The sequence below is a fragment of the Takifugu flavidus genome, chromosome 8 (genome assembly GCF_003711565.1).
Source record: "Takifugu flavidus isolate HTHZ2018 chromosome 8, ASM371156v2, whole genome shotgun sequence".
In the NCBI taxonomy this organism is placed as follows: Eukaryota; Metazoa; Chordata; class Actinopteri; order Tetraodontiformes; family Tetraodontidae; genus Takifugu; species Takifugu flavidus.
In genome coordinates, this window is record NC_079527.1 from 13,201,129 (window position 1) to 13,214,484 (window position 13,356).

At 47.7% G+C, this 13,356-nt stretch overlaps 2 protein-coding genes, 2 long non-coding RNA genes and 1 pseudogene across 7 annotated transcripts; 3 read left to right on the plus strand and 2 right to left on the minus strand.

Annotated features, from left to right (window-relative positions):
• The first annotated feature begins 156 nt into the window (after positions 1–156).
• On the plus strand, positions 157–2,481 carry LOC130529655 (acidic mammalian chitinase-like). Of its 3 annotated transcripts, none has more exons than XM_057040102.1 (11): positions 157–273; positions 344–370; positions 451–655; positions 731–787; positions 854–1,019; positions 1,102–1,226; positions 1,295–1,418; positions 1,487–1,669; positions 1,741–1,857; positions 1,955–2,094; positions 2,232–2,481. In XM_057040102.1, exons 1-11 carry the CDS (start codon positions 249–251, stop codon positions 2,422–2,424), a joined length of 1,362 nt encoding a protein of 453 aa, XP_056896082.1. In that variant the 5' UTR covers positions 157–248; the 3' UTR covers positions 2,425–2,481. The 3 variants fall into 3 exon arrangements, with proteins under 3 accessions (XP_056896082.1, XP_056896081.1, XP_056896083.1); XM_057040101.1 differs by having other exon boundaries at positions 1,955–2,087; positions 2,156–2,481; XM_057040103.1 differs by having other exon boundaries at positions 174–273; positions 464–655; positions 1,955–2,087; positions 2,156–2,481.
• A 33-nt stretch (positions 2,482–2,514) lies between these two features.
• Positions 2,515–3,479, minus strand: LOC130529660 (uncharacterized). Its single transcript, XR_008951629.1, has 3 exons — positions 3,169–3,479; positions 3,001–3,100; positions 2,515–2,914 (listed from the first exon to the last, which is right to left on the minus strand). It is a non-coding gene; the product is annotated as an uncharacterized LOC130529660 (long non-coding RNA).
• Positions 3,480–4,420: 941 nt separating this feature from the next.
• LOC130529656 (acidic mammalian chitinase-like) lies at positions 4,421–6,739 on the plus strand (annotated as a pseudogene).
• Positions 6,740–6,772: 33 nt separating this feature from the next.
• On the minus strand, positions 6,773–7,737 carry LOC130529659 (uncharacterized). The gene is made up of 3 exons (XR_008951628.1): positions 7,427–7,737; positions 7,259–7,358; positions 6,773–7,172 (listed from the first exon to the last, which is right to left on the minus strand). It is a non-coding gene; the product is annotated as an uncharacterized LOC130529659 (long non-coding RNA).
• A 3,310-nt stretch (positions 7,738–11,047) lies between these two features.
• LOC130529657 (acidic mammalian chitinase-like) lies at positions 11,048–13,337 on the plus strand. 2 transcript variants are annotated; one of them, XM_057040104.1, is made up of 11 exons: positions 11,048–11,176; positions 11,247–11,273; positions 11,355–11,559; positions 11,635–11,691; positions 11,758–11,923; positions 12,002–12,126; positions 12,194–12,317; positions 12,386–12,568; positions 12,637–12,753; positions 12,850–12,982; positions 13,030–13,337. In XM_057040104.1, exons 1-11 carry the CDS (start codon positions 11,152–11,154, stop codon positions 13,269–13,271), a joined length of 1,404 nt encoding a protein of 467 aa, XP_056896084.1. In that variant the 5' UTR covers positions 11,048–11,151; the 3' UTR covers positions 13,272–13,337. The 2 variants fall into 2 exon arrangements, with proteins under 2 accessions (XP_056896084.1, XP_056896085.1); XM_057040105.1 differs by having other exon boundaries at positions 11,049–11,176; positions 13,075–13,337.
• Positions 13,338–13,356: the final 19 nt, after the last annotated feature.

The window sequence follows — 13,356 nt, forward strand, 5'->3', positions numbered from 1 at the left end:
TCTCCCTCATTACCCTCAGGTGACTCCCCATGTCTCTATCTCCCTCCACTCCTCTCTTTATCTTTATTCTGCATCAAGGTCCTGCTTCATCCAAAGCTTCTGAGGTCTTGTGCAAGGCAGGAATGACCAAATATTTACATACAGGTTATTGGCGAACTGTTCCCACATCCCGCATCACAGGTTGATATTTAACAAGGTTTGGAGAACATCTCTGCATTTCCTGCTCCTGCTGCTCCAACAACAGCACCATGAAAATTCCTCTGCTGATTGCAGGTAAGACAGAACAGATGTTTCCAGCTGTTTTCCATCAGGACTTTTACTAACTGGAGCTGTAACATTAAAGGTCTCTGTCTCTCCCTTGGCAGTGTGGGTGAGTTCTGTAATCACAGTTAACATTTGTAATTTCTATTGTTGAGTCTTCATAAGAAGAAAAAAAACCTTTTTCTTGAGTTTCCTCCGCCAGACTGGTGTGCTATTTCACCAACTGGTCCCAGTATCGACTCGGAGGTGGAAAATTTATGCCCGCAAATATTGAGCCCAATCTGTGCACCCACTTGATCTACGCCTTCTCCAGCATTAACGAAGCAAACGAGTTGACCACCGTCGAGTGGAACGATGATGAGCTCTACAAGTCATTTAACGGACTCAAACAGAGGTGCACCGCCAACCGAGTAAAGTGATGACAGTGGAGCTAAAAGTGGACAAAGTAGAATATTTCCCTTCCCCACAGAAATCCAAGTCTGAAAACACTGCTGGCAGTCGGAGGATGGAACTTTGGAACAGCCAAGTAAGATGTTTCAGGACACGAGCTTGTGAATTTTTCTTTAAAAACCTTTCTGCTCCTGATGTCCAGATTCACCACAATGGTGTCAACACAAACCAGCAGAAGCAAATTCATCCAGTCCTCCATCAAACAGCTGAGAAAATACGGATTTGATGGCCTGGATCTGGACTGGGAATACCCTGCCGCCAGGGGCAGCCCTCTGGTGGACAAGCAGAGATTTACAGCTTTATGCAAGGTCAGAGTCAACCCCCTCCCCCTTCCTGGACAAACATATGAACCCCAGGTTGAACCTCCCTGTGGTTTACCTCCATGCACAGGAGCTCTTTGAGGCCTACGAGGCTGAGGGAACAGCCAGTGGAAAGCCCAGATTAATGCTTTCTGCCGCGGTGTCTGCTGGGAAAGGAACCATTGATGCGGGTTATGAAATAGCAGAGATATCAAAGTCCGAGTTTTCCGCATTATCAGGTCTGTCTCATCATAGTGTGCAAACACTAATATGTGTGTTTTTAGGTACCTGGACTTCATCAATGTAATGACTTATGACTTTCATGGCACCTGGGAGGGCGTGACGGGACACAACAGCCCCCTTTATAAAGGAGCTCAGGACACCGGGGACAAGGTTTACCTGAACACTGTGAGTGATGTGACGATTGTCCCTGAATTTCTGACACGAGAGTCTGCAGAGACGTGCTTTTGTGTTAGGATTTTGCCATGCGGTATTGGAGGGACAAAGGAACACCAGTGGAGAAACTGAACATGGGCTTTGCTGTCTATGGGAGGACATTTCAGCTGTCAACTCAGTCCAGTAATGTCGGAGCACCGAGCAGCGGTCCGGCCCCGGCGGGTGCCTTTACCAAGGAGGCTGGCTTCTGGTCCTATTATGAGGTCAAACTGAAGACGGTTTAACTCTAACACCCTACTTTGATGAGACGTTAACATTTTTATCCTCTTTTCAGATTTGTACTTTTCTCAATGGGGCCACTGTCCACCTGATCGAGGACCAGAAAGTCCCGTATGCTGTCAAGCAGAACCAGTGGGTGGGATACGACAACAAAGCCAGCTATGACACAAAGGTGACCCTCTCAGCATCTCAGTCGTCTCTGCAGCCCATCGTACGACTGAGGTAACGAAAACACCACGCTGAAACGGTGATGTTGTTGTTGTGTCCAGGTCCAATACCTGAAGGACAACAGATTTGGAGGGGCTTTCATCTGGGCTCTGGACCTGGATGACTTTAACGGGGCATTCTGTGGTCAAGGAAATTTCGTCCTCATCAACCATCTCCGCTCACTTCTGACTACAGGTCAGAACTCGCACTAAGAACACTACAAGCACGCCGATTATCCTACTGATACGTTGTTATTGTCCCAGACCTTCCTCTTCTTCCCACCCAAACCCCCGTGAATCCATCTGCAGCCACACCCACCCCTCCGCCAGCTCCCACAACCCACCCTCCGCCAGCTCCCACCACCACCTCTCACAACGCTGACAGCTTCTGCACCACCAAGATCGGCGGTATTTACGCCAAGCCTGACGATCCCGGCTCCTTCTACAGCTGCACCAATGGCCACACCTGGGTGATGCAATGCCCAGCAGGTCTGGTCTTCAAAGAGAGCTGCCTTTGCTGTGACTGGCCATGATACGCTGGGCAGGTATCAACACTGAGAACTGTTGCAAATAAACGCATCTCTCCAAAACCCACCGGCTCCAAAATGAATCACAGCAGCGGGTCCGTCGTGCAAACCTTTTATTTCACAGTTCACGATGAAATCAAATCACATTTTCCAGCATATGAGGTGGTTCAGCAAACACAGGCGCTGCAACCATTCCAGGGAAAGGTTGGCGGAATTATGTGAACCTTTGAGAACTCCAAGTCTTCCACCGCAGCGTTCATTTAGTCACACAAAGGTCACCGAGATCTGAGCGAGCTGAAGCCCAGCCGAGCTACTGATATCATATTTAGACTTGTGCCACCGAGTCTTTTGGGTGCCCGTCCCTGCCTAAAGTTCATGGGCTGCACTGTGAGGCTCAGGGAGCTGCCGAGTGTCACAATTTTGAATCAGATCGAAGTAAAATTGAATGAGCTCCTTGTAGTTCTTTTTGGAAATCCTCTCGTTGATGCCGTGGAATCTGAGAAAACGATCAGAACGAGAAATTACTTTGATATTAGGACGCCGAGCGGCGGTGAAGCCGTCCACGCCAGGTGTGCTCCTCACCTCTGAGCATCACCAGGCCTAAACCAGAGCGGGGCGAAGCGATAAATATCGTTGGTCAGGTCTTTAAAGTGTCGACTGTCTGTGTTGCCGATACAGATGCCTACAGACGAAGACAGACCAGCGTTAGCGAGCACCTGTGGAGTGTTTCATGAGCCATACTGGTCGTACCTGGAGCCACTGTTACTGTAGGAAACAAGTCCAGAATTGTCTTCTTAATGATCTGGAAGCCAAAGGACTTTTCATCTGAGGAGCTGACCGGCAGGGACGACAGCCTGGTGGATTATGGGGATGGAGCGGAGATTTCATTCAACGAGGACGGCTCCTTTATCGGCCAGTACACAGGAACCAGGAGGGACGTCAGGGAGCTGGACTTTGGTCCCAGTCTGGAGTTCCAGTCTCCGATCAACGGCATCTACTCCTTCGCATGAATTCAAGAATTCAGGGGATTTCAAGCTCATGGGACTTTCATAGGAGCGGCAGGAGGAACAAGTCAGTGTTATAAGTTCTCTTGTTGCCTTTATGAAACCCTTTGAGGATTTTAAGGTAAAAATGTGGAAAATCTGCATGTACATGTGCCTAAAAATGATGTGGCTGCATACGTACGTACTCAGAGGAGAGTCTGCGCGAGTAGATCAGTTTATCATGTTGATAAAAGTAAGGACTAAATTAACTGGGGTTTTTTTTGTTTCTCATTTATCTAACTCATGTAATGGATCTGAATTTGAAATAAGACCGGGAGAGCCAGAGTACCTTTTAAAATAAAAGATTAATATGAGAAAATGTGAAAGATTGATGCCTCACTCTGTTCAAAAATACTGAAACTCTTGAAAACACTGATTTCACACTTATATGATACAACTTGCCAACTCCTACCCATCCTTCAGTGACCTCAGGAAAATAATGGAACCTTCTGAAATGACCTCTGCAGGTTTATTATTGCATTTCACAACAACGTAGTGCAATTTTGCTGCATTTTGAGTGCCCTAATGACCTTGGGAGCGATATTAAGGCAGAGGGGATGAGCGGTAGGATAAAATAAAATATTCTTTTATTCCACTTTCTCTGCTATATACTGGTAAACCCTACGTACTTCTAGGCCTGTCTGATGGAAGGTTTTGGACTATGGCCTCAAACAATCAGTGGGAATTAGGAATTGCAAAACAGAAGGTCTTAAACAATGTAGGCCGACTGTTAGGATCCATCTGTTATTCCAGGCTTAATGGTATCTTGTCCTGCCCTCCGGCCTCTGTCTTCTCCCTCATTACCCTCAGGTGACTCCCCATGTCTCTATCTCCCTCCACTCCTCTCTTTATCTTTATTCTGCATCAAAGTCCTGCTTCATCCAAAGCTTCTGAGGTCTTGTGCAAGGCAGGAATGACCAAATATTTACATACAGGTTATTGGCGAACTGTTCCCACATCCCGCATCACAGGTTGATATTTAACAAGGTTTGGAGAACATCTCTGCATTTCCTGCTCCTGCTGCTCCAACAACAACAGCACCATGAAAATTCCTCTGCTGATTGCAGGTAAGACAGAACAGATGTTTCCAGCTGTTTTCCATCAGGACTTTTACTAACTGGAGCTGTAACATTAAAGGTCTCTGTCTCTCCCTTGGCAGTGTGGGTGAGTTCAGTAATCACAGTTAACATTTGTAATTTCTATTGTTGAGTCTTCATAAGAAGAAAAAAAAAACCTTTTTCTTGAGTTTCCTCCACCAGACTGGTGTGCTATTTCACCAACTGGTCCCAGTATCGACTCGGAGGTGGAAAATTTATGCCCGCAAATATTGAGCCCAATCTGTGCACCCACTTGATCTACGCCTTCTCCAGCATTAACGAAGCAAACGAGTTGACCACCGTTGAGTGGAACGATGATGAGCTCTACAAGTCATTTAACGGACTCAAACAGAGGTGCACCGCCAACCGAGTAAAGTGATGACAGTGGAGCTAAAAGTGGTCAAAGTAGAATATTTCCCTTCCCCACAGAAATCCAAGTCTGAAAACACTGCTGGCAGTCGGAGGATGGAACTTTGGAACAGCCAAGTAAGATGTTTCAGGACACGAGCTTGTGAATTTTTCTTTAAAAACCTTTCTGCTCCTGATGTCCAGATTCACCACAATGGTGTCAACACAAACCAGCAGAAGCAAATTCATCCAGTCCTCCATCAAACAGCTGAGAAAATACGGATTTGATGGCCTGGATCTGGACTGGGAATACCCTGCCGCCAGGGGCAGCCCTCTGGTGGACAAGCAGAGATTTACAGCTTTATGCAAGGTCAGAGTCAACCCCCCCCCCTTCCTGGACAAACATATGAACCCCAGGTTGAACCTCCCTGTGGTTTACCTCCATGCACAGGAGCTCTTTGAGGCCTACGAGGCTGAGGGAAAAGCCAGTGGAAAGCCCAGATTAATGCTTTCTGCCGCGGTGTCTGCTGGGAAAGGAACCATTGATGCGGGTTATGAAATAGCAGAGATATCAAAGTCCGAGTTTTCCGCATTATCAGGTCTGTCTCATCATAGTGTGCAAACACTAATATGTGTGTTTTTAGGTACCTGGACTTCATCAATGTAATGACTTATGACTTTCATGGCACCTGGGAGGGCGTGACGGGACACAACAGCCCCCTTTATAAAGGAGCTCAGGACACCGGGGACAAGGTTTACCTGAACACTGTGAGTGATGTGACGATTGTCCCTGAATTTCTGACACGAGAGTCTGCAGAAACGTGCTTTTGTGTTAGGATTTTGCCATGCGGTATTGGAGGGACAAAGGAACACCAGTGGAGAAACTGAACATGGGCTTTGCTGTCTATGGGAGGACATTTCAACTGTCAACTCAGTCCAGTAATGTCGGAGCACCGAGCAGTGGTCCGGCCTCGGCGGGTGCCTTTACCAAGGAGGCTGGCTTCTGGTCCTATTATGAGGTCAAACTGAAGACGGTTTAACTCTAACGCCCTACTTTGATGAGACGTTAACATTTTTATCCTCTTTTCAGATTTGTACTTTTCTCAATGGGGCCACTGTCCACCTGATCGAGGACCAGAAAGTCCCGTATGCTGTCAAGCAGAACCAGTGGGTGGGATACGACAACAAAGCCAGCTATGACACAAAGGTGACCCTCTCAGCATCTCAGTCGTCTCTGCAGCCCATCGTACGACCGAGGTAACGAAAACACCACGCTGAAACGGTGATGTTGTTGTGTCCAGGTCCAATACCTGAAGGACAACAGATTTGGAGGGGCTTTCGTCTGGGCTCTGGACCTGGATGACTTTAACGGGTCATTCTGTGGTCAAGGAAATTTCGTCCTCATCAACCATCTCCGCTCGCTTCTGACTACAGGTCAGAACTCGCACTAAGAACACTACAAGCACGCCGATTATCCTACTGATACGTTGTTATTGTCCCAGACCTTCCTCTTCTTCCCACCCAAACCCCCGTGAATCCATCTGCAGCCGACACCACCCCCCCTCCGCCAGCTCCCACCAACCCTCCGCCAGCTCCCACACCACCTCTCACAACGCTGACAGCTTCTGCACCACCAGATCGGCGGTATTTACGCCAAGCCTGACGATCCCGGCTCCTTCTACAGCTGCGCCAATGGCCACACCTGGGTGATGCAATGCCCAGCAGGTCTGGTCTTCAAAGAGAGCTGCCTTTGCTGTGACTGGCCATGATACGCTGGGCAGGTATCAACACTGAGAACTGCTGACTGTTGCAAATAAACGCATCTCTCCAAAACCCACCGGCTCCAAAATGAATCACAGCAGCGGGTCCGTCGTGCAAACCTTTTATTTCACAGTTCACGATGAAATCAAATCACATTTTCCAGCATATGAGGTGGTTCAGCAAACACAGGCGCTGCAACCATTCCAGGGAAAGGTTGGCAGAATTATGTGAACCTTTGAGAACTCCAAGTCTTCCACCGCAGCGTTCATTTAGTCACACAAAGGTCACCGAGATCTGAGCGAGCTGAAGCCCAGCCGAGCTACTGATATCATATTTAGACTTGTGCCACCGAGTCTTTTGGGTGCCCGTCCCTGCCTAAAGTTCATGGGCTGCACTGTGAGGCTCAGGGAGCTGCCGAGTGTCACAATTTTGAATCAGATCGAATTAAAACTGAATGAGCTCCTCGTAGTTCTTTTTGGAAATCCTCTCGTTGATGCCGTGGAATCTGAGAAAACGATCAGAACGAGAAATTACTTTGATATTAGGACGCCGAGCGGCGGTGAAGCCGTCCACGCCAGGTGTGCTCCTCACCTCTGAGCATCACCAGGCCTAAACCAGAGCGGGGCGAAGCGATAAATATCGTTGGTCAGGTCTTTAAAGTGTCGACTGTCTGTGTTGCCGATACAGATGCCTACAGACGAAGACAGACCAGCGTTAGCGAGCACCTGTGGAGTGTTTCATGAGCCGTACTGGTCGTACCTGGAGCCACTGTTACTGTAGGAAACAAGTCCAGAATTGTCTTCTTGATGATCTGGAAGCCAAAGGACTTTTCATCTGAGGAGCTGACCGGCAGGGACGACAGCCTGGTGGATTATGGGGATGGAGCGGAGATTTCATTCAACGAGGACGGCTCCTTTATCGGCCAGTACACAGGAACCAGGAGGGACGTCAGGGAGCTGGACTTTGGTCCCAGTCTGGAGTTCCAGTCTCCGATCAACGGCATCTACTCCTTCGCATGAATTCAAGAATTCAGGGGATTTCAAGCTCATGGGACTTTCATAGGAGCGGCAGGAGGAACAAGTCAGTGTTATAAGTTCTCTTGTTGCCTTTATGAAACCCTTTGAGGATTTTAAGGTAAAAATGTGGAAAATCTGCATGTACATGTGCCTAAAAATGATGTGGCTGCATACGTACGTACTCAGAGGAGAGTCTGCGCGAGTAGATCAGTTTATCATGTTGATAAAAGTAAGGACTAAATTAACTGGGGTTTTTTTTGTTTCTCATTTATCTAACTCATGTAATGGATCTGAATTTGAAATAAGACCGGGAGAGCCAGAGTACCTTTTAAAATAAAAGATTAATATGAGAAAATGTGAAAGATTGATGCCTCATCCTGTTCAAAAATACTGAAACTCTTGAAACACACTGATTTCACACTTATATGATACAACTTGCCAACTCCTACCCATCCTTCAGTGACCTCAGGAAAATAATGGAACCTTCTGAAATGACCTCTGCAGGTTTATTATTGCATTTCACAACAACGTAGTGCAATTTTGCTGCATTTTGAGTGCCCTAATGACCTTGGGAGCGATGTTAAGGCAGAGGGGATGAGCGGTAGGATAAAATAAAATATTCTTTTATTCCACTTTCTCTGCTATATACTGGTAAACCCTACGTACTTCTAGGCCTGTCTGATGGAAAGTTTTGGACTATGGCCTCAAACAATCAGTGGGAATATTAGGAATTGCAAAACAGAAGGTCTTAAACAATGTAGGCCTACTGTTAGGATCCATCTGTTGTTCCAGGCTTGTTGGTATCTTGTCCTGCCCTCCGGCCTCTGTCTTCTCCCTCATTACCCTCAGGTGACTCCCCATGTCTCTATCTCCCTCCACTCCACTCTTTATCTTTGTTACGTGTCAGGGGAGTTGTTGGTGTTTCTTTTTGTGTTCTTTGTTTTCCGGTGACCTCCCAGAGTGGCGCCATCCAGAGGCCGAGAACTGGTGGAACACCGAAAGATTAGATTAGATTAGATTAGATTAGATTAGATTAGATTAGATAGATTAGATTAGATTAGATTAGATTAGATTAGATTAGATTAGATTAGATTAGATTAGATTAGATTAGATTCAACTTTATTGTCATTACACATGTCACAAGTACAAGACAACGAAATGCAGTTAGCATCTAACCAGAAGTGCTTAATTAAGTAGCAAATAAAACTGTGATGGGTATATACAATATATACACACAATGGTATATGTTTATGATATCAATCTATATGTTTGTATTTACAGAGTTCACAGATATGTAAAGGGTATATAAAAGTCTTTGCAACCAAGATAAGTATATATACAGGCTGTAACTATGGTGCTGATGTGCAAAGTATGGAAAGCAGTGCAAGTAACTGGATGTGGGTAGTGCAAATAACAGATGTAAATAGTGCAAATGACAGATGTAAATAGTGCAAATAACAGATGTAAATAGTGCAAATAACAGATGTAAATAGTGCAATTATTGTAACATGTAATCAGTGCAAATAGCGTGAGTGTACGATCAATCAGTCCAGACGGGGGTTATTGTGCCTGAAGGGAGGTAAAGTGAGAGGGGTGGGAGTTCAGCAGGGAGACAGCGGTGGGGAAGAAGCTGTTTCTGAACCTGGTGGTTTTTGTCCGGAGGCTCCTGTAGCGCTTCCCAGAGGGCATGAGGGTAAACAGTCCATGCGCTGGATGACAAGAGTCTTTAGAGACCTTCTTGGCCCTCCTGTGACAGCGCCTCCTGTATATGTCCTCGACGGAAGGAAGAGAAGCTCCAGCTATTCGCTGGGCGGTCTTCACCACCTTCTGCAATGCCTTCCGGTCTGAGGCAGAGCAGTTCCCATACCAGACCATAACACAGCTGGTAAGGATGCTCTCGATGGTGCAGCGATAGAAGTTCACCAGGACGCCTGAAGAGAGGTGGTGTTTCTTCAGAGTCCTCAGGAAGAAGAGACGCTGGTGAGCCTTCTTCACCAAACTGGAGCAGTTAGTCGTCCAGGTGAGGTCCTGTGAGAGGTGGACCCCCAGGAATTTGAAGCTGGACACACGCTCCACTGCTGCTCCGTTGATGTGGATGGGTGGGTGGATGTCCGTCTTCCTCCTGAAGTCCAGGACGAGTTCTTTAGTTTTATTGGTGTTGAGCAGCAGGTTGTTGTTGTGGCACCACGTAGCTAAGCGGTCCACCTCCTCCCTGTAAGATGACTCATCGTTATCCTTGATGAGGCCAATCACCGTGGTGTCATCTGCGAACTTGATGATGGTGTTGGAACCATGTAGAGCTCTGCAGTCGTGGGTGAAAAGGGAGTAGAGGAATGGGCTCATCACACAGCCTTGTGGTACTCCGGTGTTTATAGTGAGGGTAGGGGAGCAGTGATGATCTAACAGCACATGTTGTGGTCTATTGGTCAGAAAGTCCAATAACCAGTTGCAGATGGAGATGCTGATGCCCAGATCCCTGAGTTTGGTTATCAACTTGGAGGGGATGACAGTGTTAAATGCTGAACTGAAGTCTATGAACAGCATTCGGGTGTATGTGTCTTTATTGTCCAGGTGTGAGAGGACAGAGTGCAGTGCTGTGGAGACTGCATCTTCTGTGCTCCTGTTCTTACGATAGGCGTACTGATGGGGGTCCAGGGTTGGGGGGAGACAGGATTTGAGTTGTGCCAAGACCAGCTGCTCTAAGCACTTTGTTATGATGGGAGTGAGTGCTACTGCACGATAGTCATTGAGACAAGCTGGGGTGGAATGTTTTGGTACTGGCACGATGGAGGTGGATTTGAAGCAGGTCGGCACAACTGCATGAGCCAGGGATAGATTGAATAAGTCCGTCAGGACCCCTGCTAACTCCGCAGCACAAGTTCTGAGCACGCGTCCAGGGATGCCATCGGGGCCCGCAGCTTTGCGTGGATTGATCCTGCTCAGTTCCGCTCTGACATCAGTGGTAGAGAAAGTTAAGGGTTGGTGGCCAGCAGTCAGCTCTACCTTGCTCGCTTGTTCATGGTTGTCCTTCTCAAACCGAGCATAGAAGTTGTTTAGCTCATTGAGGAAGGAGATGTCAGTTGAGGGGGGAGAGGCATTGATGGGCTTGTAGTTGCTGATGACCTGGATGCCCTGCCACATAGATCGGGGGTTGGAGTTGGAGAAGTGCCCTTCTACCTTCATCTTGTAGTCGTGTTTGGCTTTCTTTATACCCCGCTTCAGGTTAGCTCTGGCTGTGCTGTAGGTTTGTGCATCCCCTGATCGGAAGGCAGGCAGTGCTGGTGACGAGGAAGATTGACACCACCTGTGGACTCCCGGGGTATCTTAGGATTGGCTCCCCTGTGTCTATCTGACCAATCACCAGCGGAGTCCCGCTTTAAAGGCTCTTTAAGGCTCTTAGGTTGATATTTAACAAGGTTTGGAGAACATCTCTACATTTCCTGCTCCTGCTGCTCCAACAACAGCACCATGAAAATTCCTCTGCTGATTGCAGGTAAGACAGAACAGATGTTTCCAGCTGTTTTCCATCAGGACTTTTACTAACTGGAGCTGTAACATTAAAGGTCTCTGTCTCTCCCTTGGCAGTGTGGGTGAGTTCTGTAATCACAGTTAACATTTGTAATTTCTATTGTTGAGTCTTCATAAGAAGAAGAAAACACCTTTTTCTTGAGTTTCCTCCACCAGACTGGTGTGCTATTTCACCAACTGGTCCCAGTATCGACTCGGAGGTGGAACATTTATGCCCGCAAATATTGAGCCCAATCTGTGCACCCACTTGATCTACGCCTTCTCCAGCATTAACGAAGCAAACGAGTTGACCACCGTTGAGTGGAACGATGATGAGCTCTACAAGTCATTTAACGGACTCAAACAGAGGTGCACCGCCAACCGAGTAAAGTGATGACAGTGGAGCTAAAAGTGGACAAAGTAGAATATTTCCCTTCCCCACAGAAATCCAAGTCTGAAAACACTGCTGGCAGTCGGAGGATGGAACTTTGGAACAGCCAAGTAAGATGTTTCAGGACACGAGCTTGTGAATTTTTCTTTAAAAACCTTTCTGCTCCTGATGTTCAGATTCACCACAATGGTGTCAACACAAACCAGCAGACGCAAATTCATCCAGTCCTCCATCAAACAGCTGAGAAAATACGGATTTGATGGCCTGGGTCTGGACTGGCAATACCCTGCCGCCAGGGGCAGCCCTCTGGTGGACAAGCAGAGATTTACAGCTTTATGCAAGGTCAGAGTCAACCCCCCCCCTCCCTGGACAAACATGAACCCCAGGTTGAACCTCCCTGTGGTTTACCTCCATGCACAGGAGCTCTTTGAGGCCTACGAGGCTGAGGGAAAAGCCAGTGGAAAGCCCAGATTAATGCTTTCTGCCGCGGTGTCTGCTGGGAAAGGAACCATTGATGCGGGTTATGAAATAGCCGAGATATCAAAGTCCGAGTTTTCCGCATTATCAGGTCTGTCTCATCATAGTGTGCAAACACTAATATGTGTGTTTTAGGTACCTGGACTTCATCAATGTAGAGACTTATGACTTTCATGGCACCTGGGAGGGTGTGACGGGACACAACAGCCCCCTTTATAAAGGAGCTCAGGACACCGGGGACAAGGTTTACCTGAACACTGTGAGTGATGTGACGATTGTCCCTGAATTTCTGACACGAGAGTCTGCAGAGACGTGCTTTTGTGTTAGGATTTTGCCATGCGGTATTGGAGGGACAAAGGAACACCAGTGGAGAAACTGAACATGGGCTTTGCTGTCTATGGGAGGACATTTCAGCTGTCCACTCAGTCCAGTAATGTGGGAGCACCGAGCAGCGGTCCGGCCCCGGCGGGTGCCTTTACCAAGGAGGCTGGCTTCTGGTCCTATTATGAGGTCAAACTGAAGACGGTTTAACTCTAACGCCCTACTTTGAGACGTTAACATTTTTATCCTCTTTTCAGATTTGTACTTTTCTCAATGGGGCCACTGTCCACCTGATCGAGGACCAGAAAGTCCCGTATGCTGTCAAGCAGAACCAGTGGGTGGGATACGACAACAAAGCCAGCTATGACACAAAGGTGACCCTCTCAGCGTCTCAGTCGTCTCTCTGCAGCCCATCGTACGACCGAGGTAACGAAAACACCACGCTGAAACGGTGATGTTGTTGTGTCCAGGTCCAATACCTGAAGGACAACAGATTTGGAGGGGCTTTCGTCTGGGCTCTGGACCTGGATGACTTTAACGGGGCATTCTGTGGTCAAGGAAATTTCGTCCTCATCAACCATCTCCGCTCGCTTCTGACTACAGGTCAGAACTCGCACTTAGATTATCCTACTGATACGTTATTGTCCCAGACCTTCCTCCTCTTCCCACCCAAACCCCCGTGTATCCATCTGCAGCTCCCACCACCCCTCCGCCAGTTCCCACCACCTCTCACAACGCTGACAGCTTCTGCACCACCAAGATCAGCGGTATTTACGCCAAGCCTGACGATCCCGGCTCCTTCTACAGCTGCACCGATGGCCACACCTGGGTGATGCAATGCCCAGCAGGTCTGGTCTTCAAAGAGAGCTGCCTTTGCTGTGACTGGCCATGATACGCTGGGCAGGTATCAACACTGAGAACTGTTGCAAATAAACGCATCTCTCCAAAATGAATCACAGCAGCGGGTCCGTCGTGCA